Below are 26,056 nucleotides of genomic sequence, written 5' to 3'. Positions count from 1 at the left end.
CAAGGAATTTCTTCTAAGTTGTTGAATTTATGAAAGTAAAGTTGCTCATAGTATTTCCTGATTATTCTTTTAATGACTGCAGGATATACTGAGATATCCCCCTCTTTTTTTGCTGATATTGATAATTTGTGTCTTCTTTCTTTTTATCTGTGTTGGTCTTGCTAGAGGTTTATCAATTTTTATTGAATTTTTAAAAGAGCCAACTTTGTTTTCTTTATTTTCCTCCTTTCAATTTTATTGATTTCTGATTTTTTTCTTTGACTTTTCAAATTGACAACGTTATTGAGATAATTGTACAGTCACATCCAGTTGTAAGAAACAATATAGAGAAACTTTATATTCTCTGCCCAATGGTAACATTTTGTGAAACTATAGTATTATAAGCTCAATTGATATTGACAGTGATACAATGTACCCATCTTATTCAGGTTTTCCAGTTTTACTTATATTCACTAGTACGTGTGATGTTAAATTTCTGTACCATTTTTGTCACCTGTGTAGGTTCACGCATTCACCACTACAGTCAAGAAACTGGTTCTGAAACCAATAGGATCCCTAATGTTGCCCTTTTATAATCATGACTGCCTTCCCTCCTCACCTCTCCCAATACTGTTTCTCACTCCTGGCAACCACTAATCTGTTGTCTATTAATTTTTCTCATTAAAAAATATTATTATATAAGTGGGATTATAGTGTGTAACCTTTTGGGATTGGCTTTCGCCACTCCAGCATAATTTCCCGAAGATTGATCCATGCTGTATACATACTTTGCTCCTGAGTAGTATATCTTGCTGAGTTATGCGTGTACATTTGTAAGTGTGCGTGCAGACAGCAGAGCTTAACCACTCACCTATTGAAGACATCTCGGCTGATTCTAGTTTTTGGCTGTTGTAAGTAAGTCTATGAACAATCATGTACAGGTTTTTGTGTGAACATAAACATTTAGTTCTCTGGGAGGAAAATACCCATTAGTGGAATTGCCGGTGGCAGTGCGTGTTTAGTTTTTAAGAGATTGCCCAACTGTTTTCCAGGGTGGCTATATTATTTTGCATTTTCACTGGCAATGTATAAGTGATTCAGTTTCTCTACAACCTGTCCAAGATTTGGTGACGCCACTATTTTTTGTTGTAGCCATTTGAATGGTGTATTGATATTTTTCTGCTCTTTATCATTTCCTTCGGGATATATTTTCATATCCACTTTCCAGCTGTCTTTTATTCCTTCCCTTTAAAATTTGCTAGTCTTCACCTTCTAATTTATATTAATTTTCTGGGTTTTTTTAATGAATTTTTGAAAACCACCATAAATCCTTGCTTGGTATAAAGAAGTGAATAAAAACCTATGCAAAGGTAAAAGTAGTTTCTTTGTTGTCTTTCCCTCATGTGGTAGAATAAGCCTTGAATGTACTTTTCTGTTTCATCCTGTAAAGCCAAGGTCCCTTCATGGCTGTAGACTGTCCCACGTTAGCTCATGGACAGGATTATTGCTGTTGTTGTTGTTATTATTATTTTAATACTGAGGCTGAAATATGTACTCCTAAAGAAGCAGCTTCCTCATTTTGAGTTTTTCTTGGCAATTTTGTGAGGTTGGCTTGGTAACTCTTGCCATTTATATAGACCCTGCTGCCTTCTGCTGAACTACACACAAATAAATAGACCGGGACAGAGCCCCATTCTTTTTAGGGCCGCGTGTGTGGTCTCTTCACTTGAGTTTTTTCTTTGAGTCACTGATGCCAATGTGTCTTTGACTCAGGTTTCTGGGCTGTTCCCTCACTTGATTGGCAGCAACTGATTCTAAATCGATTCCATGCTAGTCAGTATTCTTTCACTTAATCCTCACAAGAAACTCAGAGGCAGTTGTTATTCCTCTCACTTCATAAGTGAGAAGACAGACCTATACAAGGGTCAGGGGCCCTGCTCAAAGCAGTTGAGCTCCAGGAGCCCAGGTTCTGGTGCTGGAATGCCTGGCTTCCCATCTGATATCTGAACTTCCCCAGCTGGATATCTTAGGCGAGTTACCTAACCCTTCTAAGCCTTAGTTCCCCCTTGTGAAAAACGGGAACAAACACTGATGGAGTTGCTATGGGGATCAGATGTCACAGTCCATATTCAGGGTCAAGTTTAGTGCATTTTCAAATGCAATTTCTCAATGAATGTCGCTCTAAGTGGTGTTGTTATTATCATTATTTCACTTAATAAGTGGAAGAGGTGGCATACGAACTGAGGGTTCTCTGACCTCAGGCATGCGCTCTTAGCCACACGTTACACTGCTCGTGACTACAGCCAGATAGCCCGTGGCTATCCATCAGAGGCAGGATCTTTTACTTCTGCAGCTGAGAAGACTTCGTGGTGTCGCTCTGTGTTCCAGTGTCACCATCTCCTTGATGATATCTCTTAAATTATTTAGTCTGTTTCAATGTCAATTCTTCACATTAAAATAGAGCCAACACCTCTAAGAGTTGTGAAAATTAAAGAAGATATTTGATGTAAAGGGTCTCACATGGTCTCTGGCCCACGTAGATGCTTAATAAATATTATCATTAGGTAATAAGTACACATTGTTATTAATAAACATTATTATAGGTGAATAATAATTATAATAGTAACCAGTAACCTCATTACTCATGTAGAATTATAAATAAATATTTTAATAAACCGGAGCTGGTTGTTTATATAAAAAAGTAATAGCAGGTGACCTTTGGAATACCTTTGGCCTTCCAGGGTTAGGAGTTTCATAATAAGTTTGGTTCTTTCCCCAGAACACTGAAATAGTGAATAAGCAACAGAGAATGTCCACACACAGTTTAAACCTCCTGCACAGACTTGGTGCCCCAGGCAAATGGATATGCCCAGCCCTGGACAGGATACAGTGTCAACTAACCCAATACAAGCTGTCCATTTCAGTCCATCATTTGATGCTTTTGGCAGACTCGCTGAGCCTGTAGGCCTCATGGCGGGTGGGTGGTCATTTTCATTAGAGGAGGCCTGGGTGTGGGGGAAGTTTTCTCTGATTCAGTCAGACTTGGATCGAATCATAGCTTCACCGCTTGGGAGCAAGTTAGCTCAAGGTGACACCAAACAGGTTTTGATCTGGAATATGGGAACAATGACACTTTTAGGTAGGGTGTGTGTGTGTGTGTGTGTGTGTGTGTGTGTGTGTGTGTGTGTGTGTGTGTGTGTGTGTGTGTGTGTGTGTGTGTGTGTGTGTGTGTGTGTGTGTGTGTTTTAATGATAGGAGAAGCGGGTAAAGCACTTAGCCCAGTTTTCAGCCTCTACCCCCTTCTCCTTAGGTCAAGGCCGAGACTTGGGGGACATGAGTTTTATTTTCAGCTCTGTTGAGGACTGTCTGTTCAGCATATCACTGAATTTTTCTGGGTTTCATTTTTCTCTTTCTGGAAAATGGCGTGAAACCCTCCTGTGAGGTAAAGTTGTCATGCAATGTTAGAATAAAGCTGGAGTCAGCAAACTTTTTGTGCAAAAGACCAGATAGTAGATATTTGGGGCTACCCAGGCCACCATGGCCTCTGCCGAAGATGCTTTGTCGTTTGTTTTTTCCAACCCTTTAAATGTGTAGAATTCACCCACAGCTGGGTCATGGACTGTAATTTGCAGAGCCCTGGTATGAATACTGGAATGTCAGACCTGGAGGAGGTCTCACCCAGCACTCGCGCTGGACGGCAAGCACGTGGACGTAGCCCCAAATAACTAGTGACCTTTTCTGTTACTTCATTCTTTTTAAAAGGAAGGGTCCGAACAATTGCAAAGGATTTTTTACTGTTTAGATTAGTCACATGTTTCAAATAATATTTGTCTTTATATCAAAGTTCCATTGCAATTACTACAAATTGTGACAACTAAAGAAAAAGAGCTTTGGAGGTTTTAAGAGTGAGAAATCAGGTTTTCAGAAATTTATTCCTCGGAAAGTGTTTCTGAAGAAAAATCCCCTGCTCAGAAACACAAGATATATGAAAACATCACTGCCGTGTGTGTGTGTGTGCGCGCGCGCGCGCGTGTGTGTTTTCCTCTTTATCCCTCCCTCTCAGTCCTGGTTTTAAGTTACTATAGAAAAACTTTATTTTAGGTTTTCTATATGTTTCAAAGAGATTTCTAAGGTGAGGGAAGGCTTGCCATGAAAACCTTAGATTCACGTGTGTATCTGTGTTTATGTTCCTACATTTTACTTATTGTTTTATTTAGTCACTTTCAGCAGGAGGGGTAGAATTATAATATATTAGGGATGGGGAAAATTGTCATTGGCCAAGGATTTTTTTCTCTCTTCCTCTCTTCGTCCCTTGTATTTTTCTGTATAATTCTGACCTGGAACGTCCCCTTGGGGACACCTGCATTTCCACCCTTTTTGGTCGCCCTTTGTTCAGGCAACAGTGGGATTCTTTTTGTCTTTAGCCTCCTATCGCTTTATTCGTTTGATCGTATTAACAAGTTTGTTATGTTGTGTTTGTTATGTGTGTTTTGTTTGTTGTATGTTATGCACAGCCAAAGCCAAATCTCTTTCTCGTACATGGACTGTTATCAGTCAAGGTAGCAGTGAAGTAGGGGAAATAAATACACATGAGAAGACTCTGTTTTCTCTAATGGAGACATAAAAGCAGCGAACCTCAGCTGCTGAGATGACCCCTGGGTAGTGAGTACACTATGTATAGAAGAACTATCACAACTGGGTATGCCAGCCTGGTAGAACAGAAAGGATTCTGACCTGAAAATCAGGAGGCCTGGGTTAGTCGTGACCTTGGGCAAGTCACTTTACCTGTCTGGACCTTTGTTCCATCTTAAAGGCAGGGTTAGATAGATTTGGAATTCCTGTGACCTATGAATTCTGTGAGTTAAAAGAACCATATTATTGTTTCTTTTTGTTAAAACAGTTGTGGAAAAAGTGGTGGGATAACTGGGCACATGGATGCTCTCGGATGAAAGAAGAGTCTGGTACTTTTACTTCCTTGTAAGAATATAATTACTTATACAGGGGCTTACTAGAGTAGTGTAATTATCCACATCACTATATATATATGACTCATAGTTATTGAATATTTACTGTATGCCAGGGATTCTGCTAAGCATGTTACTTAGAATATCTCATTTAATACCCACTCCTACTCCACGAGGTAGTGTACTAATATCTTTGTATTAAAGAAGAAACGGGGGCTTCCCTGGTGGCACAGTGGTTAAGAATCCGCCTGCCAGTGCAGGGGACATGGGTTCGAGCCCTGGTCCAGGAAGATCCCACATGCCGTGGAGCAACTAAGCCCGAGCGCAACTACTGAGCCTGTGCTCTAGAGCCCGCGAGCCACAACTGCTGAGCCCGCAAGCCACAACTACTGAAGCCCACACGCTCTAGAGCCTGTGAGCCACAACTACTGAGCCCACGTGCCTAGAGCCCACGCTCTGCAACAAGAGGAGCCACCGTAATGAGAAGCCCGTGCACCGCGAGGGAGAGTCGTTCCCGCTCACCTCAACTAGAGAAAGCCCGCACAGAGCAACAAAGACCCAACGCAGCCAAAAATAAATAAATTAAAATAAATTTTAAAAAGAAATGGAAGTTCAGAGATTAGGTGATCTAAATGCAAATGTATTTTATTCCAAATCCCACACTATCAACCCCTTTATGCTGCTTTATTTTACCCATGAGCTTTCACCTTATTCCTAAGGAAAGATCTCTCCAGTCGCATCTGATTTGGGAAGGTCGTATTTGGCTAAATGTCTCATGTTTTTTTTCCTCCCCTTCTCTTTCTTAGGCCACCTCGAGATTTAGACTCCAAAGCTTGCATTTCTATTGGAAATCAGGTGAGAAAAATCATGTCTGCCAGTTAATATCGTGACCATTTTACATGGATGCTTTCCAACTGGCCAACGAAAAAACTGTATTTCCTGTAACATGCTGTCAGGGGCGGTGGGTCAATAAAGTCTGAATGTAAACGGAAGTGGTCTGTGGAGCTCTTGCTGTTTTGAATGTCGAACTGAAATCGGGCTGTTGTGGTCCTGAGGGAAGGTATTTGAAGCGAGTAGATGGTGCTCTTTGGGGTAGATTCGTCGAAGTCCAGGCCTAGATCTAGCTGCCATCAGCCAACAAACGAGGGGCAGGGCTAAAGAACCCCGGTGCAGAGTTCGCCTTCACCGAGCGATGTGGAGGCTCAGTCGGAGCTGGATGTCTGTATTGCCCGTGACGAGCAGGTGCAGTAGGGTCTACCCATCTCCCATGCACTTCTTGCTTTCAGTAGCTGCTTGGAAAAGCTTCTAGACCAGAAAGTTCTGGACTAGAAAGAGCCCCTAGAACGCTGGGAGAAACTAGAGAGAGGACAAGGTAGCCTGTGTCCAGTTTATTTCCCTTTTTCCTATTGTATTCTTGCTTTTCTCTCCTGCAGAACTTTGAGGTGAAGGCGGATGACCTGGAGCCTATAGTGGAGCTGGGCCGGGGGGCGTACGGGGTGGTGGAGAAGATGCGGCATGTGCCCAGCGGGCAGATCATGGCGGTGAAGGTAGAGTTCCCCTTCCCCAAACGTTTTCCATCCCTGATTTATGTGTTTGTCCATCTCAAGCACAAACCAGCTCTCTTCATATAAGCAAAACAATCCTCCGTGGGGTGAAACAGAAAAGCTTATTCATAGGGAACAATATTCCCTCCAAATATGTGAAATATGCTTCCTTGGCATGAGTTACATCAACTAGGTTTTTTTAACTGATAAATCCGACACCTCCTTTTAATTTTTTGTGCAACCACCGCATCATCATCACACGTCAAAGAATCAATAATAGCTCTTCAACGTCATCTAATAGTTGTTGCTGTTTTTTCTCCTGCTGGTTTTTCAAATCAGAATCCAAACAAGAGCTCACATATGGCATTTGGGTTTTGTGTCTCGCAAGTGTCTTTTTAACCCTTATTCTGTTGCTTTTAAAGAATTGTCCCTGAAAATCAGGAAACCCGAACTGGGGGAGGAAATTGTCTCCGTTTGTGGGAAAAAGGAGGGTAAAATCATCTTGAGCAAATTTGCATAGCTTTCGAGCTATAAAAAGAAATTTAGAATCATTGCAAATTTCTTGAGTAGATGTTGGAAGGACCTTGGAGAATGACCAACGTATTAATTCTAGATGAACTGTTAGGAATGTGGGTGGTCAGATGACTGGCATGCCTCTTTTTTTGGAGAATGGAGATATCTTTCCCTTACCTTGTAGATTTTTCAGTTTCTTCTTCTGCAGGCTCTTTGCTACATAGGCAAAAAATGTGAAAGCCTCATGATATTATATCGTCTTGTCGTTTAATGACATAATCGTGTTTCTATAAGGCTACATTTGCTGGTGTGACAAGTTTCTCTTCTCTCAGAAGCCCTGGGGTAGGAATGAACAGTTTCTCCATTTCGGTTTGATTCCTCCTCTCTCCTTTCCTGAATCAATTCTCTTACAGTTGCTGTTCAGTCCAAATATTCTTACTCGTTCACAAAGAGGGGCTTTTGGCTTTTTTTTTATAGGACCCCAAATCAGCCCGAAATCAATTAATACTCTGACCTCTTTGCACTAAAGCCACATAATAAATCAGACTGTTTTTATAACTTGGAAATGCATTCCCAAACATTTGCACACTCTCCAAAATATATTATCAGTTTGCTCCTTACTGGGGATTATTCGGGAAATCAAATGAATAACAGTCTTCCTTCCTTTTCATTCGTTACAAACAGCTAATCCTCAGGGTAGATACCTGAAGGGCTGTTTCTGGAAGTTGTGCTGTGGATTTTAGTACTATTCTCAGGATGGGACGCTTCAAGGTCCCTCTGTCTTATTACCAGACTCATCCTCGGAGCAGTAACCATACGTTTTTCATGCATTCCCATTCAGCGGATCCGGGCCACGGTAAATAGCCAGGAGCAGAAAAGGTTACTGATGGATCTGGATATTTCCATGAGGACCGTGGACTGTCCTTTTACGGTCACCTTTTATGGCGCACTCTTCCGTGAGGTAGGTGATCCTTCCCTTCAAACTCCAAGGAGAGCGACAGCTTAACAAGAAGTTTCCTTGATCACATAAATGCCATACACAGTCACAGTGCTCTTTCCTGTTTGACGTGTCTTCTGGAGAGTTTCATGCTCGTGAAATGTTGGTGCAAAGTTGGCTTGAAACCACGATATTTTCAAATGCGTTTAGCCCTTTTAAATGGCTGAGGCCCCCTTTCTCCTTTCTGTTTTGGTTTGTCTATTTTGCCAGAACTGTCTCTATCAAGAGTCTGTAGACTGATTCCTTAAAACCTGAAATCCTCTGGTCTTTTGGCCTCTTGCTATACTTCAGGTAGCCTTGTGTACCATGTGGGCTTACGCTTACCTCTTTGCTCTGCCTCTCTTTTTCACTTCACGATGATGTGGGTTACGATGCTTCATCTCCCTCTTAAAACCAGCCTTTTGATAAACTACTGCCAGCGGTCAGCCTGGGAGGTCAGACACGGAGTAGGTATCCGGACTTAACTCCTGGAGGGCAGTGACAGTAAAGGCTTAGACTTCTGAGTTCTACTGCTTGTGGCTATTAGTGTGTAGATCCTAGTTTGCATTAAGGAGTGGGTGATCACCTGCAAGTCGGCTTGGCTGTCTGCTAGTTTGTTCTTTGGAGGTAATCTTGCCTGTTTATAAATCCCTTTGAGAGCTTGAAGGGATTAGTACATTTCCTCCAAAACTCAAGCAAGAAACGGTCCGTTCTTCCTGACAGGTGTTAACTGTTTCCTCCTTTTTTCCCTTTTCCATCCTCTCTAACCACCTCTGAACCGACCGGCCTCTAGGGGGATGTCTGGATCTGCATGGAGCTCATGGACACGTCCCTAGATAAATTCTACAAACAAGTGATCGATAAAGGCCAAACAATTCCAGAGGACATCTTAGGGAAAATAACAGTTTCTGTGAGTACATCAGGAACCCTACTTCAAGGAGCATGTGAGAAGTCCGGGCCTTATGTGTTCCTGTACCCCCAGTGTGGGGAAACACTACCTGGACCATAGCTCCCATCCCGTACGTGTCTGCTGAATGCATGAGTGCATCTGTGGATGGATCAATCAACGCTCTTCTTTCTGGGCATTATGTAAAAGAGTCTACTCACGACTTGGTTGGGTAAACTCTCAGTTAAAGTGCCTCTAAGCAGTACATTCATCTGTTATGACCACGTTCCTGGTGTCTCTGTCCTGATACTAGTTGATTTTGATTTTCATTTGTAGAGTTTTAAATGTTTTCTTAGGATCAATAGGCAGAGGAGGAAGCAGGAGAAAATGAAATGAAGGGCCGCTCCCTTCATGGTTCCTGAGGCCCAGGAGGGTGGAGAGAAAAAATGCTGGAGGCCAAATGAAAATCAAAATGTATGAGTGAGGCATCCTCTCTGCTATGGGGTATAGTCCTCTCTGGTGTGCGGAATCCAATTTGTATGACTTCCTGTGTATTTCCCTGGATAGGAACACCACTATCTGAGAAGATACTTCTCCTTGTGACCTTAAGCCAGGGATGATAAACCTGGATATGCTTAACATTCAGTTCCTTTCCAGCGATGGGGGGAAATAAACCCACCTTGTGTTTCTCTTGCAGATTGTAAAAGCATTAGAACATTTGCACAGTAAGCTCTCTGTGATTCATCGAGGTAAGTATCCATGGAGCTGCCTTGGCTGTTCCTTTTATCAATTTTATTTCTTTTACCTGAGTTTTATCTTTTCTTTTTTATTCCCCAGTGGATGGAATTGAGTCAGGCAAGAGAATGGAGGGGTTTTCCTTTGGGACTGGATAGCAAAATCATATACAAGTAGCTGTTCTTTAACTTGTCTGAGGGCATCAGAAGACGTGGGCTTTATATTAAAACTTGAATATAAAATGCCTGTTACCAAGTAGAGCTGTGGTATTACCCATTGAGAACTTTAGAGAATAGGATAAAAATTCACCTAGTATTGGCCGTCACCCGAGAGCTCGTTAGAAAAGCAGAATCATGGGTCCCAAGACCAACTGAATCAGAATCTGCATTTTAACAAGATTCCCAGGTGATTCTTGTGCACATGAAAGTGGTATAAAGCACAGCCCTTTCAGACAGCAGGAGTCAGGATAAGATGAAAAAATTGGAAGATATGGCTCTTCCTCTTCTCCCTCCTTCCTTTTGTCCCTTCCTGTTATCCTTCATCCATCCATCCATCCATCCATCCATCCATCCATCCATCCGTTCTTTCTTCCATCTTTCTTCCATGCCTCCAACCATCCGTATACCTTTTGCAATCACTGTCCAACATCTACACAGCACTATGTTTACACAGCACTATGTTTACACAGCACTATGTTTATACAGCACTATAATAGATGCCCTGACAGGTATCTGAGAAAAAAATATATTCTTATTCAAATTCTACATAGGGATTCTTGATAGGGAAACAAGACAAATCTATAACAAACACCTGGGGAAAAAACCACATTAAAATATGAATGTACCACATATGGAACTAGTAGAGGTAGAATACAAAACAAGAAAATGATTAGTACTGGGTGACCATCGTCAAGGAAAGCTTCTTGGAAGAGATATGTTTAATCAGGTCTCTGAAAAAATTTATGGAAAGTATTGATCGCTAACAGGGTATTGTGATTTGATAATTCTTACACTCTCTGAGCCTGAAAGTAATGTAAGATGCTTCAAACAGTATTCCTATTATGACTGTTATTATTATTATTCATTGTTATGATTAAAAATGGGGAAAATAGGGAGGAAGAGGAAAAGAAGAAAGTGGGAAGGAATTCAGATAGGAAGAAGAACGTGGATTATCGGCAAATGTGAAACTGAATTTTAAAGGCTTATTCCAAAATTATAAAATGTTTCACTCATAGTAGAGAATGTTTATAAAGTATAAAAAATAATAAAATGAAATTTGTATATCTGTTGTTTAAGGGAAAAATTATAAAGGATAGTCTTTAAAGTTTTTAGAATAACTTTCTTCTTTTGAGTACATGCCCTTTGGGAAAAGTGTCACTAGGGAAAAAGTTAACTGTAATTTCTAATTCCATTATGGAGACATAACAATGGTTCATCTATTTGGGGAGTGCGTTATCTCTCTCGAGACTGAAGGATTCATTTAAGAACTGTAGAATGAAACTTCTTTATCCACATGTATACTCTGTGACCTGCCTCCTGGTCTGGAATATCTGGGTTTATGATGAGTTAACACCTCGTGACCTCTGACACACTTCCGGCAGAAGCATCCGTCAAAACTGGCGGCTTTGCTCGTATCTGGCGTATCGTTACGTCACAGTCTGCCTTTTCATTCCACTAGATGCGCAACAGGTCATCATGAACCGGGCTTGTAAAACACTATTTTACTGTCACAAGAACACTTAGCATGAGCTCTACCCTCATAACAAATTCTAAGGGGCACAATATAGAATTGTTCATTAGAGGGGCAATGTTGTAACGGCCGATCTCTAGAACTTATTCATCTAACATAATAGAGATGATTGGCCCATGGGGCTAGGCGTTTAATTCAGTCATCAATTTTTAAGTTCTTACTGCACGTATGAGGGCAACGAAGATGAGAAATTAGATAGAGGAAACAGTTTTTTCCATTGATGGATTCCCAATCCGACAAGGACACAACGTGAAATAGAACAGGGGTCCCCAACCCCTGGGCTTTGGACTGGTACCGGTCCGCGGCGCGTTAGGAACTGGGCCGCACAGCAGGAGGTGAGCGGCGGGCGAGCGAGTGAAGCTTAATCTGCCGCTCCCAGTCGCTCCCCACCGCTCCCCACGGCTCCCCACGGCTCCCCATCGCTCGCATACGGCCTGAACCATCCCCGCCCACCGCCATCCCCCCACCCCCGTGGAAAAATCGTCTTCCACGAAACCGGTCCCTGGTGCCAAAAGGGTTGGGGACCGCTGAAATAGAAAGCAGACTACTAACCCAAGATCCAGCAGAACAAGAATTAATGACATTAGACTGAATGAACTAATGAAAAACATTTTTGTGACTACTCATTCTAAATACTGCTGAAATCATTTTATGGTCTACCTGCCACGTATGTAAGAATGTCCTTTCTCTTTCTTCCAAGCTTTCCGTAATCCAAATCAACTTAGTAAATTCTACTTTTGTAAATTGAAATAAAACATTTAAAAATGATTAAGAAAAAGAAAATCAAGTTGATTTTTTCCCCCTTTTCTCAGCTTTGATGTTTTACTTACTTTAAAATAATTTTTATTTTATGTTGGAGTAGAGTTGATTTACAATGTTGTATCACAGGGGTGGCGGTTACTTCTGCGTTGGGTCTTGAGAAGAAAGTGAAGGGGAAGGAGGAAGGGAGGTTCCAGGGCCCCTGGTGGTAGAGGGATGCTACTACCACCCTGGGCTCCTGACTGTTGTTGCTTTCAGATGTCAAGCCTTCCAATGTGCTCATCAACACCCTGGGCCAGGTGAAGATGTGCGATTTTGGAATCAGTGGCTACCTTGTTGACTCCGTCGCTAAAACTATCGATGCAGGATGCAAACCGTACATGGCCGTAAGTACAGCAGCTGGGGGTAGCATCGAGAATGTAACTGCCTTCAAACCATGCCAGGAAATAGGAAAGGGACGGCCAGGGAGGGAAAACAGAGATGTGCCTAAGATGCAAGAAATATTCTGCATCTTCTTTTTTCTTAATATTTCCTGTCTGAAATACTGAATCCCTTCCTTCATATGTATTCTTTTTCAAAAAAATCAGGTAAAGGGGACCTCCCCGGCAGTCCAGTGGTTAAGACTCCACACTTCCAATGCATGGGGTGTGGGTTTGATCCCTGGTTGGGGAACTAAGATCCCACATTGCTGTTCGGTGTGGCCAAAAAAACACAACAAAACAAAAAAGCTTACACAGTGTTATATGTCAACTATATCTCAATAAAACTGGAAAAATAAAATAAAATTTAAAACTATGCAATGAATTACGTTGCCTATGTTTCTACAAATCACTCTTTAAAAATATCAGGCAAAGAGGTATATTCTTGGAAAAAGCAGGTGGGTAATACACAGAGCCCACACAATTTTCCACACTGTGTTACAAGGGAATGCTGCCTTGTTTGTTGAGAACAGAACAGAAGTAAGAATTTAAATTCCCCAAACAAGTCAGTTAAGTGAGTCCTGAAGGAACCTCATAGCTATGAAGGTTCATTGTCGTTAGCAGAGACTCCCTTTAACTTAAGGGACTTCTACTGTAAATATTCTACTTGGAAATGAACCTGCTCTTAGAATTGAAAAGCTTTCTGTCCATGTTTAGCTAAAAGTTGTTGAGGTCTATTAACACCAGACGGTAGCCCAGCGACTCTTGTTGACTCTTTTTACTGAGTTCTGGACCGTTGGTCTTTTAAACAAGGCAACTTCTAGGCTGACAAAGTAATTTTGTAATGTATACCATGTTCTTCATAAGGCAGAATTGAAACTGCTTTTGAATTGAGAGGGGACTTTGATCCATTACTGTCTCCAAGAAAAGACGTGTGGAGAATGAGGAAAATCCCATGGAGACGTTGTTATTTATTGTAGTTAGTGAGCCTCTTGGCCTGGGAGGTATGTTAACAGCTCACAGCAACTCACTGGGCAGCTGGTGACACTCTCAGCCCTGAGCCTTTATGGAGCCAGGAATGTCCTCTCAGCTGTCTTTTTCTGTCTCCTTTCCAGCCCGAGAGAATAAACCCAGAGCTCAACCAGAAGGGATACAGCGTGAAGTCCGACATTTGGAGTCTGGGCATCACCATGGTAGTGTATGATAATCATCGTGGACCAGGGTGTTCGGGGCATGAAGTTGGAATGGGGTGAACCTGGAGAACAAGAGGCAGGTGCCCGAGACGCCGGTCTGAGAGAGCAGGAGATTTGGAGCGACACTGTTTGCAGTGTGGTGTAGCAGAAATACGGAGCTGGGATCGGACAAAACACACTTCCCTTGATTCCACCTCCAAGTAGCTGCGTGCCCCCGATTCACTGATGGAATCACAGACTGTCTCACTGTCCTCATCTGTAAAATGAGAGGGTCTGACTACCGTTCCTGATAGTTTTCTTTATGGTTTAAAATTAAATTATTCTAATCAAGGCATGCAGAAGCTTAAGCTACTCAAAGAGCGCTAATGTGTGTGGACCCTGGTGGAGCTTTTTATTTCTTTTTCAATTTTTATTTTATATTGGAGCATAGTTGATTAACAATGTTGTGTTAGTTTCATGTGTACAGCAAGGTGGTTCAGTTACACATGTATCTATTCTTATTCAAATTCTTTTCCCATTTAGGTTATTAGAGAATATTGAGCAGAGTTCCCTGTGCTGTACAGCAGGTCCTTGTCGGTTATGTTTTAAATATAGCAGTGTGTACATGTCAATCCCAAACTCCAAATCCATCCCCCGCCCAGACCCTGATAGAGCTTTGTTATGCAGGACATGGGCTCAGCTTCCCAGAACATGGTTACGACAGAAGTCTTGGCTGCTGAGTACAGGTATAGCCCAAACTCATAGGAGCGCATAGGATAATTTTCTCAGGCACAGGCCTAAAGGTACGCAATGAGTGCCTGATTTGTAACTTTGCTGATTATAAATTTTCAGTGTATCACCGAGGTCTGGAATGATCCATGGTGGTCCTGTTTCCTTCCCAGACACAGCAGCTGATTAAATCCTGTGAGTTATTTCACATCCCTGCCCAGAAAGCACGTGATCTTGTCAAAGCAAAGTGGCCTTTACTCAAGTCCAAAAAAAGATCAGTCATTTGGTCCTAGTTTGTTTGTTTGTTTTTAATTCTAGCATGCTCCCAGCAGATGGCAGCAGATGTACAGCTCTGTAAGAGTCTTAGGGTGAGAATCACTTTTTAGACTCAGCATTTGAAAACCTGGTTGCTTTGCATCCTGAAGTCTCATACTGCTGGCTTACAATTTTATGATGTGCCGCACCGGGTTTCAGGGAGGACCCAGTTTTAAGTAGGTTTAAGTGGCTGTCTCTGGTACAACGCAATCTGCAAACCCCTAGCACTAGGACTTGGAGGAAAACTGCTAGAGAACACAGCATTAGTTTCCGCCCCCCCCCCCCCCCCCCCCGCCAGTTTACCTGATGGTCACCATCACGCGTCCCTCTGGCTCTCCTGGAGCCAAGTGGATTCCCTAGTGGACCCCCTCTTTACCTAAGCACCCCGTGTAAGATCCTGTCTCCTTGTGTCCCTCTCCCCTCTAGATCGAGCTGGCCATCCTTCGGTTTCCCTATGATTCGTGGGGAACTCCTTTTCAGCAGCTCAAACAGGTGGTGGAGGAGCCGTCGCCACAACTCCCCGCAGACAAGTTCTCCGAAGAGTTTGCTGACTTTACCTCACAGTGGTAAGACAGCCTGTCTCTCAGAGGCCAGCGTGAAGAAACAAGAGAGTTCTCATGACTTTCCCCCATCGTTTTAATCCACGATGCATGCATCCATCCCCAAAGCACTGACGGGCCTGTCCTTGCTGCTGAGCAACAAAGATGGCTCTGCCCCTCCCCCGCTGAGCTCAGAGCCAAGGAGGGCGTGTCCACAGTCAGTCATTCTAGTCCACACTGCAAGTCCAGACATGGAGACATGCACAGGGTATTTGGGGGACGCAGAGGAACAGCGCTGGGTTGAGTTTCTGGAGGAAATAAATGCTGGGCTGGAACCCTGTGAGGTACGTCCAAGCGAAAGAGAAATAGGGGAGGAAGAGGTATTCCAGGCAGAAGGGACTCCGTGCATCATATCGCAAAAGGGAGAAACTCTTTTATGGGAATTTTAAGCCCTGTGATGTTGACCGGAGCATGAGAGAAAGGTGGGCGACCCACCGGAGGGCTAGGGATGAAAAGTAGGTATGACACAAAGAACCACCCTGGATAAGAAGACAGAGGCTACTCTCAGAGCCTTCCTTAGGTACCTAGAAGTCTTACAAAGCAGTTCTAGTGTCTGTAGGCTGACTCTTACAGAACACTTGCTAACTTACGGACGTGCTTGCCCATAAGTGTACAGTGGACAGTACTGGGCGGGGGGGGGGGGGGGGTCTGAGAAGGGAAAATAAAAAAAGTTGGAAGGAACCGTGCTAATGCTGTAAACTTTGTTTTCATGGAAATTGAAAGTGGAATTGAGGAAACTTGGAGAGGGGATTGTTTTCTCCAGAAAATCCAGTGATTTCTGTCTGCGTAGGGAACATGATGCTTGGCGTGCTTTGACACTAATGACCATCGCAAGTGATGCTGGAAAGAGGAGGCTGCGTTGGAGATGAGGTGGTTTATCCGGGCGCCTCCGGAGCAGATGAGACTTGGGGGAAGGGACTCAGAGGTGGCGAGAAGCCCAGCTGTGATCCTTGGAGAAGGGCAGTCGGGCTGCTGGCTGCTAAGGGAGGGGCTGGTGTTCTGAAGGCTGCTGAGAGTCTGGCTTCCTCAAGGTTATCGTTCCTTGGCCTCCACGCCCTTTGGAAGAAGCCTTCTGAATATGGCTTTTATTAGGAAACATGATTAAGACCAAGCAGCTGCCTATTGCTTATGAAACTAAGGCCCTTAGACTTTTCAGCAGCTCTAAGCCCATGTCACCCCGGGGACTTTTCCCGAAGGATATATGAGGCTGAGCTGCCACAGTTTGTTTCTGGTGCAGTTTTGGCTGAATGGCCAGAGAGGGCTGTAGGACAGTGTGCTGCTGGGTCCTCCTAATACGTGCATCCTCTGGGCTCTGGGGGTGCATCCTCCTCTCTGCTCTCCTTGCCTGAGTATGCAGGGAGTGGTGGTACACCTGTCAGGCTGAGATGGCTTCCGGCTTTTGCCTTCTGGTTTTGAGAACTTGGTTTTTGGTTTTGATTTTTGTTTTCCTTACCCTCAAATGTTTAAAGGTCACCTAGGAAATGGACTGAGGCATCTTTGACAGTTCACACCGACAGTTCTCCAGAAGGGTGATAGTGGAGAAGGAGTTTCTGTAAGGAAGCCTTTTCAAGCTCTGCACTATGTAAGCTTTCTCCCACCTGGCCCCCTTTCCCAAGACTCTGGGAACTTCAGGAAGCCTTGCTAAGAGCAAGGCTGGTGTGAAAGGTCTGAGAAAGCCACGCTGCCTGTTGTGAACCAGCGGTTTAATCCGACAGTTCTCAACTCCGGCTGCTCGTTTCTAAGATGTGCCGTCACCTAGGCCTCGGCCTCAGAGACTTTGATCTAATTGGCCTGGGGAGCGTCCAGAATATCAGTCCTGTACAAATGTTCTCAAATCCTTCTACTCTAGGGCTGCGGTGAGAACCCATGAGTCACATCTGTGCTCTAGGGACCCGTTATTAACTGCTTCCTATTCAGAAAGCTCCTTTTCATCTGCAATTTATTGAAAAATCGTTGGATGACTTTTTCTTTTACCAGTTTTCTTCTCCTACTTAGAACTTCCCCTAAAGAGTCAGAGTGTTAAAGCTTTTTACAGATATTTTTAAAATGAAGGCTTTGGAAAAAATACATGTTTTCTAACTTCAGTGCACGCACACGTTTGTGGAAGGTGCAGACACCTGTGCTACTGCTGTTCATGTAGCAGCCACCCTGGCCGGCCCACCCCGCCGCACAGCATAAGAGTGTCCTCATGGCCACCCCTCTGAGGTCTCTGTTTCCCTCTCGTTTTCTCTCATTTTTAGTCCCAACTACTATGGTTCATTAATTTAAAAATTTGGAGCCATAGACATTTTCCAGCTTTCTCGGGATTGTTAATTCCGTTAATACTGTTGATTCTTTGTCATTTCATTTGCACTCAAGTCAGCCAGTCTAGCTTGTTTATGGGCTTACTTAAAATAATAATAATAATTGAAACAAAACTCAAATCGCTTTAACTTTGAAGCTGTCAAAGAATAAATTCTTCCTCAGACTTCTGAGTGTGGTAGCTCCCGTAGAATCTGATACCTAAGATCAATTGTGTAAAATAGTCATTTTTGTTGGTATGAGAATCGAGAAGTTGAAGGGGAGCATTAATTCTGAATTTGATGAGCATTCCTACTTATCCTCAGTCGGATTTGTTGAGAGCCCCAGGCTCTCCTGTTTCAGACGCCAGGTGCATCGTTTTTTGCCTACCGTAAACCACCGATATATTTTCTTTGATACCCCCTTAGTGTGAACATTGTTTTGAAGTCAACTGAGCTGGGAAAGTTGTCTAATACTTCAAAAAAGTGTATTGATTTTTGGGGGGATTTTATGAATGGCTTAGATCTTTATGGAGGCAATTTTACTTTTCACATGTATTAGCATACAGATACACACCTGCCCACAACAGCAGTCTAGGTATTCACTTGTTTTATTACTGACAGTTTTAAGTTTGATTTGGGGCTGGGTGGAAAGAATGGAAAAATGATCATTACCTATAAAACACCTCTTTTATTTCTTGATGAAAGAAAGATGTAGCCTATGAGTGTTATCTCCCTTTTATACTCGGTTCCTCCATTTTCCTGTGTATTTTTGAGGCACGTCTTCATGAAAGGACCCCTTTTTGAGTGACCTCTGTGTGTATTTTTATGATATAGTCAGGCTATGATCCTTCAGGACTTCTCAAAAAGCCCAACTCTTTGTGGAAAGTGGGGAAGAAGGACTACAGATTTGGACAGTGAAAAACTTAAATCTCAAATTTTGGGAAAGATGCATCTGTGCTTTTATTTTCTACGTCTGTCTTTGGGTTAAATGTAGAACAAGAAGAAAAAGGGTGCATTACTCACGGCTTAGGTGACCTGTCAGGGTATCTGTGACCTTCTGTGGGAAGCGTCCACCGTAAGCATCTGATGACATCGCAGCCGCGCACCTTCATCCAGGGCATCAACTTGGTAGTCACTCTCCTCTGGTCACTGCTGGTCAGTTGACAGTAAAGTGCAGTTTGAGGGGTGGAGTAGAGGCACTTACTGGCTATCACTGTCATATCCAAAGTTATGATATGATAGAGCCCAGAGATCCGGCTGGTATCTTTCTTTTGTAGCAGCATCAGAGAAACGTTATCCTCTGAGTTGGGGTAAGGGGTGCGGGGAGGAGAGAAAAGAAAAGAAAAGAAAGTTAAGGCGTTTATTCCTTATGAACTTGAAGAAAACAACAACAGCAACGATACCTTACAAACCCCTCCTTTCTGTACCGATTTTGAAACAGGACCAGCGAATGACATTTTCTTCCTCTTTTTTCCCTACACTTGGCTTTCTTATCTTAGGGCTTCTGAAGAGTTCCTGGAGCCAGGGAGGCTCACCATCTAGGCCTTGTTTGGGGATTCACGGTAGAGAAATCGAATAGAAAAGCCTTACATTCTAGTCCTACAGAAGGTTTCACAACTGACTTTCTCCAGAAAATGGAATCTTGGCAGGCTTAGAGTTTTTCACCATAACTTCTTTCGACAGGTTATAGGCGTGGGGACTGAGGGAAGGTCATTGGGGACCAGCTCTGCGAAGGGCCCAAACAGCTTGACTTCCTTCTTGCTGTGCCTTTAGGCCTATTTAAGAGCTCAGCGCCCAGTCCACCAGCCCGATGTCCATCGGAGACGGTTAGAGGCCCACCCAGATGTCGATACTGTGTGAACTAGTACAAAAGAGACACAAACAGATATAGCTCCTGACTTGTTCAGGAAGGACAGTAAGAAGAGGCACTGGGTGTTTACTTAGCTTATGACCAACGCAGGGCTCGGGAGGCGCACTGCGTGTTTATTCTGCGGACGCACCGAAGAGCCCTTCTTGGAAACAGTCGGGGAATTCAAATAGGCAGAAATCCTCTGGTCAGCACAAACTCCAAGCTAGCAATGCTCAAGGCGGCATAAAGCTGTTTTCTAGTGTCAGCTACGGTCAGGAGTGTGTGTTGTGGCATTTGGAAGAGCAATTAGGGCAGTTAGCTAATTGCACGCTTGAAAATGACAAGCCACTTGAAAATCAAAAGTCTGACTCAAATCCAAAAAGAAATTGGTGTAGCTTTGAACTCCACAGTTGTTATTTTGTACTGAATTTCAAGCACTTCCTATTAAACATGGAAAATCTGCTTTTTTTCCTATAACCTTATCCTGAGTATTTTGCTATTCTTAGCCCATGTTTTGAAGTGTTCTTGATTTAAAAGATGGAGAGAATGGGTTATATTAATTCAATAAACAGCCTTGGTTTGCTGTGTAAATATTTTCCAACAGTACTCTGCAGTAGTGCTTGTGGTACATTCTGAGATTTCTCATCAGAGGCCGTAGGTCAAGAAATAGTCTATTGACAGCGATCTCTGAGGTTTTAGGAATTCTTAGCGCTTTATGACGGTCAACTTGGGGTATTTTCCCTACATTTCCTTTATACAAAAAAATCTGGAGAAATTTTCATAAACTTCCACAAGTGAAAAGATAAGACGTCCTGACTTAAAATGACCTCTCCTTAAAAAAATAAGTATTTAATTTCTTCTACGTGATGAGAAGAGAGAGTATCATTTCATTATGTACTAAATAGAAGGTCAAAAATCAGCTATATCACAAAGAACTCAGGTTGGTAAAAGAGGGCATTGTTCGTTTGAATCACTTGGGAGGCAAGCTTCTCTTTCTGTCATTTCCTTGGTTCAGGGTTGACCAGTGAGAGGTGGGAATGGAAAGCTGGGGTGTGGTCTTCAAGGAGACTTTTTCAGAGTCTGTGTAGATTTAGGGTTTGAGGCTTGATTGATGGTGCATCTAAATAGGACACTTGAAATCAACCACTTGACTACCGAGTGTGGATTTAACGTTGCACGTGTGCTTTTCCTTACTGATTTTAGGAGGATAAATTGTTCAGATTATAGAGAAGACTTTCTGCTTCTTGATTCGAGTTGAACAATAGCTGAAATTCAGGGCTTTTGTACATTAGTCTGTTTGCTTTTTTTCCTAGGGTCTCTGTGCAAGTCAGCCACGCACCTGGGATCACATCTCTTCCGTGTTTCTTTCTAGATGAACTGGCTCTTGAACTTAGAAAGACTTTTGTTTCCTGGGGTGGAAGGCAGGGAGGGGAGGTAGACATGAGGATATGCCCAAAAGAGAGATGAACCAGCTGGAGATGACTGTAAGCCAACTTCATTTCAGAGAAGGAGCTAGAGGGGGCAGCGAGGAGGAATGCCCTAGGACACATAGCCCAGGGTTTCCCGACCTCGGCACTAGTGACATTTTGGACTGGATCATTCTTTATCGTTGGGTGTCCTTAGCAGCATCCTTGGCCTCTTCCTATTAGTACCAATAACCGCCCCCCCCCCCGACCAGCTGCATCAACCAGAAGTGCCTCCAGACATGGCCGAGCGTCCCCTGGAGGGCAAGACCACCTGCAGTTGAGAACCACCAACAGAGCCTTTTAGAATCTCAGGACATAGGTGCACATGGCGTCATCAGTGGGAGCTACAATGTCTCATTCATTTCACTCAGGCACATCTTCCCACGTCAACCCAGCTGTGACAGTCGATAAGTCCTCTTTCTAATTCGATCTTATTTTTATCCTCAGTTGAGATGAAACTTTCTCTCTTAGGTTGTCTGGGCTGTGAGGTCACTAGGGTCCTAGATCTGCCCTCAGTTCCAGGTTGAAACTTCTGTCCTCACATCTACCTGTACCCTGTCTCAGGTTCCCTGGCTTCTACCCACAGCATTGCCTGGAGTCGACGGGTAGGCTGCTTTAAGTTGTTCTGGTTCAAAGGCTTCCTTTTTTTTTTTCTTTTTTTCATTTTGTGTTGTTTTAAACCATAGTTTTTCCAAGCATCTCAGCTGTTTCACTCTCTGGTTCTGTATCTGGCCCTCTCCTCAACTGTTAGCCTCTGTGGGTGGAACAGAGCTCATGTCACACATACCAGGTCTCATTTTCTCAAAATGATCCATTAGCACGAACCCCAGCCACCCAATAATCAGTCACTTTTTGGTTCCTTCAACGCCAGGCAAACCTCCTTTCCATCCATGTATGATTTTATGGCCCAGGGCACAGGAGTCTGTAGGATGCCTTGCAAATCATACTTTTCAAAATCATTCTTTTCTCCATTCTGTAACCTGGGATTCCAACTCCAAATAAACTGCTTCTTTTCTTTTTTTTTTCCATTTTAAGGCTGCGGGTGGGTAAAGGGGTGGGTCAAGAACAGGGGTGAGGGGTTGGTCTCTTCATACTGCAGTTTTATGACTATTGCCTCCAGTATCAAATGTGATCAAGATGTCTGTGTGTACAGACAGCTGAATGAATGGGAGCCACGTGACAGTAGCGTATGACCACCAAGCACTGGTATTTCTAAGAAGAATAACTGCTAAGTCCTTGGCTGCGTGTGCTCTTTCCTCAGCCGAGGTCGTAAACCAGCAGCGTGACCTCAGACATGTGTGTGTATTGCTTCTCTCTCAAGCAGGTTCAGCAAGTAGATAAAAGCAAACTATACATGCAAGGGGCCAGAGGCAAAGAGAACGAGGGACTGAAGATAGTGAGGAGATAATGCATGTTATATAAGAAATACCTGCCAATTTCTCTGCAAGTGGGGGTGGATTAAACGCTGTTTTGAAGGAAAGGAGACATGTATTTTGATATATAATAAAAGTTGGTTTTTCTGTCATTGGTAAAGTGTTATAACACACACACACACACACTCTCTCTCTCTCTCTCTCTCTCTCTCTCTCTCTTATTCTTCCCATTAAGGTACACCCAGAGTGATTTAAAACATAACTGGTAAGACTAACCAAAGAGGAAAGCCACGATGGGAGATTTATGTTTTCAGTACATTTTTAAAGGTGGTTCTGTTTAGTCTTCTACAGGTTCTGAAATCCTAGTCTAGTGAAAATACAGATGGTTTCTAGATTTTAATGTGATCTTCTTTTTTTCTTTGAGCTTGAAGAAGAATTCCAAAGAGAGGCCAACATATCCAGAGCTTATGGTGAGTATTGTTAGTGGTGTAAATGTGTCCAGACTAATAGCGAGTACAGGGAAAATGACTGACACCTAAATTATAATCAAACAGCTGTATTGGAAGTGCTGATTCACTGAGACATTGGTAACTGAGGTTAAACTAAGAAAAAAAGAGCTGAGGCTTTCGTGTGCCCTATACTCATCCTTAGTATAACCGGGCTGTGTCACCAGTCTTAGCAATTTTTTACATGATAATAAAACCTATCATCGTATAGACCAAATTATGTCTGTGAAATTTATATTTTCAAATTTTAAAGACATTAGGAGTCACCAAGGAACACAAATAGAAGGAAACCATAATTTAAAGGATTTCAATAATGAGAGAAACTTAAGTGCTACATGATTGATCAATTTTTGATAAAACATTTAGGATTCGTTGGATGAAGCTCTTTTTGGTGGGAGTTTAGGGAGGAAAGAATCACTTTGTTTTCTCCTGGTTTCACTTTAGTGGAAAAAAGTAAGACAAAGCCTTATTAATTTGAATTATCCTACCTCAGCATTCACAGTTTATTATTTGCGCTATCTGTAAAAAAGGTGAAGATAAGACCTCAGGGTTGTTGTTTTTAAATAGTTTCTTTTAAATCATGGAGACTGCAATTCTAAGCTAGTTACAGATGATTCTTAAATAGACATAGTAGGGACCTATACTTGGCAATTCTTATCTACGAGTATGTTGAATGCGGGAGAGACATTTTTTTTTTGAAATATAAAATTCAGACTATTTACTGATTTGTGTTAATCCCTCCCTCGATGTGCTTCAATTATTAAGGTTTTAATTTTAGCAAGGAAAGGAAGAATTCTGTTTGTGCACAACTGCAAAAGACATAAGAGCAAACCTTGGCACCATTTCTAACTGGAGCGTAGTTATTCAGCAGGTGTTAAATGCTTGCTCCCATCCCATCCCACCCACAAGCAGCGCTCAGTCTTCAGGACCAACTCCGGGCAGGTGACAGAAGTACAGGTTCCTGATATCTCTTAACAAACGGGGTGGTGAAGTGGCCCCAGCCTGGAGAAGTATAGCTTGTTACCTACTTGTGTGTCTTCTTTGGAAGAATGTCTAGTCAGGTCCTCTGTCCGTTTTTAACTTGGATATTTGGGGTTTTCTGCTATTGAGTTGTATGATTTTTTTTTTTTTTTTTTGGCTGCACCATGCAGCATGCATGCCAGGATCTTAGTTCTCTGACCAGGGATGGAACCCGCACCCCCTGCAGTGGAAGTGGGGAGTCTTAACCACTGGACCACCAGGGAAGTCCCCCCCTTTTTTTTTGAGTCCCTTATATATTTTGGATAATAACCCCTTATCAGAGATATGGTTTGCAAATATTTTCTCCCGTTCCACAGACTGCCTTTTCATTCTGTTGTTTCTTTGCCGTGCAGAAGCATTTTAGTTTGATGTAGTCCCACTTGTTGATTTTTTTCCAACAAGTACATGGAAAGGTATCACTAGTCATCAGGGAAATACACATCAAAACCGCAGTCAGATATCACCTCACACCTGTTAGAGTGGTGTGAAAGATAAGAGATGAACACTGGTGAAGATGCAGAGAAAAGGGAGTCCTTGTACAAGATTGGTGGGAATGTAAACTGGTACAGCCAGTATAGAAAACAGTTATGGAGGTTCCTCACAAAATTAAAGACAGAACTATCTTATGATTAACAATTCCACTTCTGGGCATATATCTGAAGGAAATGAAATCACTATCTTGAAGAGATATCTGCACCCCCATGTTCACTGCAGCAGTATTTATAACAGCCAAGACGTGGAAACAATCTAAGTGCCCAATGATGGATGAACAGATAAAGATAAATATATATATATATACACACACACACAATGGAATATTATTCAAGCATTAAAAAAGGAAATCCTGCCATTTACGACAACACGGGTGAAGCCTGAGGACATTATTCTAAGTGAAATAAGTCAGACAGAAAAAAACAAATACTGTATGATCTAACTTAAATGTGGAATCTTAAAAAAACTGAACTTAAAGAAACAGAGTAGATTGGTGGTTGCCAGGGGTGGGTGGGTTGGGGGACTGGATAAAGGTGGTTAAAGAATACAGATTTCTATTTACAAGATGAATAAGTTCTGGGGGTAGAATATATAGCATGGGGACTAGAGTTGACAACAATGTATTACATATATTCGAAAGTTGCCAGGGAAGTAGAAAGCATATCTGGTTAGTCACAGCTTATCACGTGGATTGTTAGTTCTGTTGGTTAAGCGTGGATTTAAGTCTGAACCATGCATCAACTGTGTGACTGTGAAAGAGTTCTGGGAAGAGTCTGACAAGAGACAAGGCATCCTTCTTGGGCTTCTTTGTCCTCTTTAAAAAGGCAGCCCCTGGGACTCAGCATTCAACTAAGCTTTATTCAACTAATACCCGCAATTGAGGCAGAAAAGGAGATGAGTAATGCTTGAAAAAATCTTAGCATACTGCCTGTTTGGGTTAAATATTTCCTCTCTGATTATGTTTATAATAGCCAGTCAGGGGCCTTTTCAACCCTGGCTACTCTGGTATTCTTCTGCAACCCCCAGAGTATTTTAAAATTAATGTCACATAAAGGGCAATAGGCATAGAGCGATTCCTGTGGGGTCCTATGGAGTCTGTACTCCTATTGTAAAGTTGCCTTGTTTGTCAGTCTTTTTAGATACAAGAATATTTTCTGTATATGTCTGGTAATTTAAAATGCATGACACTTTTTTCCCCCTTCCAAGTGACTTATCAGAGGTTTCAATGGAACACCCTTGAGAAAAAATGCTGAGTCCTAGCTTAATATCCATTGGTAGCTGATGCTGAATTCTACTTTTCCAATTTATTCTAACACTATGGTCTATTATGGTCTACATACTAATGTTGTAAGATCGTGTGGGTCTCCCCTCCCCGCCCCCCCAGCCTTTTATGGCATTCATCTTTGTGGTCCTGGAAATGGACTTGCCTTTTAAGGCCATAACTACTCCTTGCTTTTCTGTGGAATTGAGGTTTTTCAATGGAAAATCTGAGTCCAAACTCTTTGACTGTAGCTTTGGGAAAACACATGCTGAGAGGCTATTGTTTAGGTTGTGGGAGTTGGTGAAGAGGTAGAAAGGAAAAAAAACCTCCTTTTTTCCAGGTGAAGAACAGTATAATTAAGGCCCCAACCCAGGCATGTGCCTCTTATAGAAATTCCATATATTTTGCCCTGTTTGGCTTGAGGAGTGGACATGCTTTAAGATCATTTCATTTGCTTATTCTCTCAAA

The 26,056-nt window shown here is 42.6% G+C and overlaps 1 protein-coding gene across 3 annotated transcripts in view; it reads left to right on the top strand.

The window, feature by feature from the left end:
* Positions 1–26,056, top strand: part of MAP2K6 (mitogen-activated protein kinase kinase 6) — a 132,285-nt gene that overhangs the window by 94,541 nt on the left and 11,688 nt on the right. For all 3 annotated transcript variants that reach the window (XM_060134547.1, XM_060134546.1, XM_060134545.1), the window contains exons 3-11: positions 5,750–5,798; positions 6,377–6,490; positions 7,842–7,961; positions 8,770–8,886; positions 9,560–9,611; positions 12,364–12,491; positions 13,640–13,717; positions 15,167–15,306; positions 22,734–22,779. In XM_060134547.1, the coding sequence (XP_059990530.1) occupies positions 5,750–5,798; positions 6,377–6,490; positions 7,842–7,961; positions 8,770–8,886; positions 9,560–9,611; positions 12,364–12,491; positions 13,640–13,717; positions 15,167–15,306; positions 22,734–22,779 (844 nt within the window). The remainder of the gene's footprint in view (positions 1–5,749; positions 5,799–6,376; positions 6,491–7,841; positions 7,962–8,769; positions 8,887–9,559; positions 9,612–12,363; positions 12,492–13,639; positions 13,718–15,166; positions 15,307–22,733; positions 22,780–26,056) is intronic.

The sequence above is a fragment of the Lagenorhynchus albirostris genome, chromosome 20 (assembly GCF_949774975.1).
Source record: "Lagenorhynchus albirostris chromosome 20, mLagAlb1.1, whole genome shotgun sequence".
Taxonomy (NCBI): domain Eukaryota; kingdom Metazoa; phylum Chordata; class Mammalia; order Artiodactyla; family Delphinidae; genus Lagenorhynchus; species Lagenorhynchus albirostris.
This window is presented reverse-complemented; position numbering and strand designations above follow the sequence as displayed.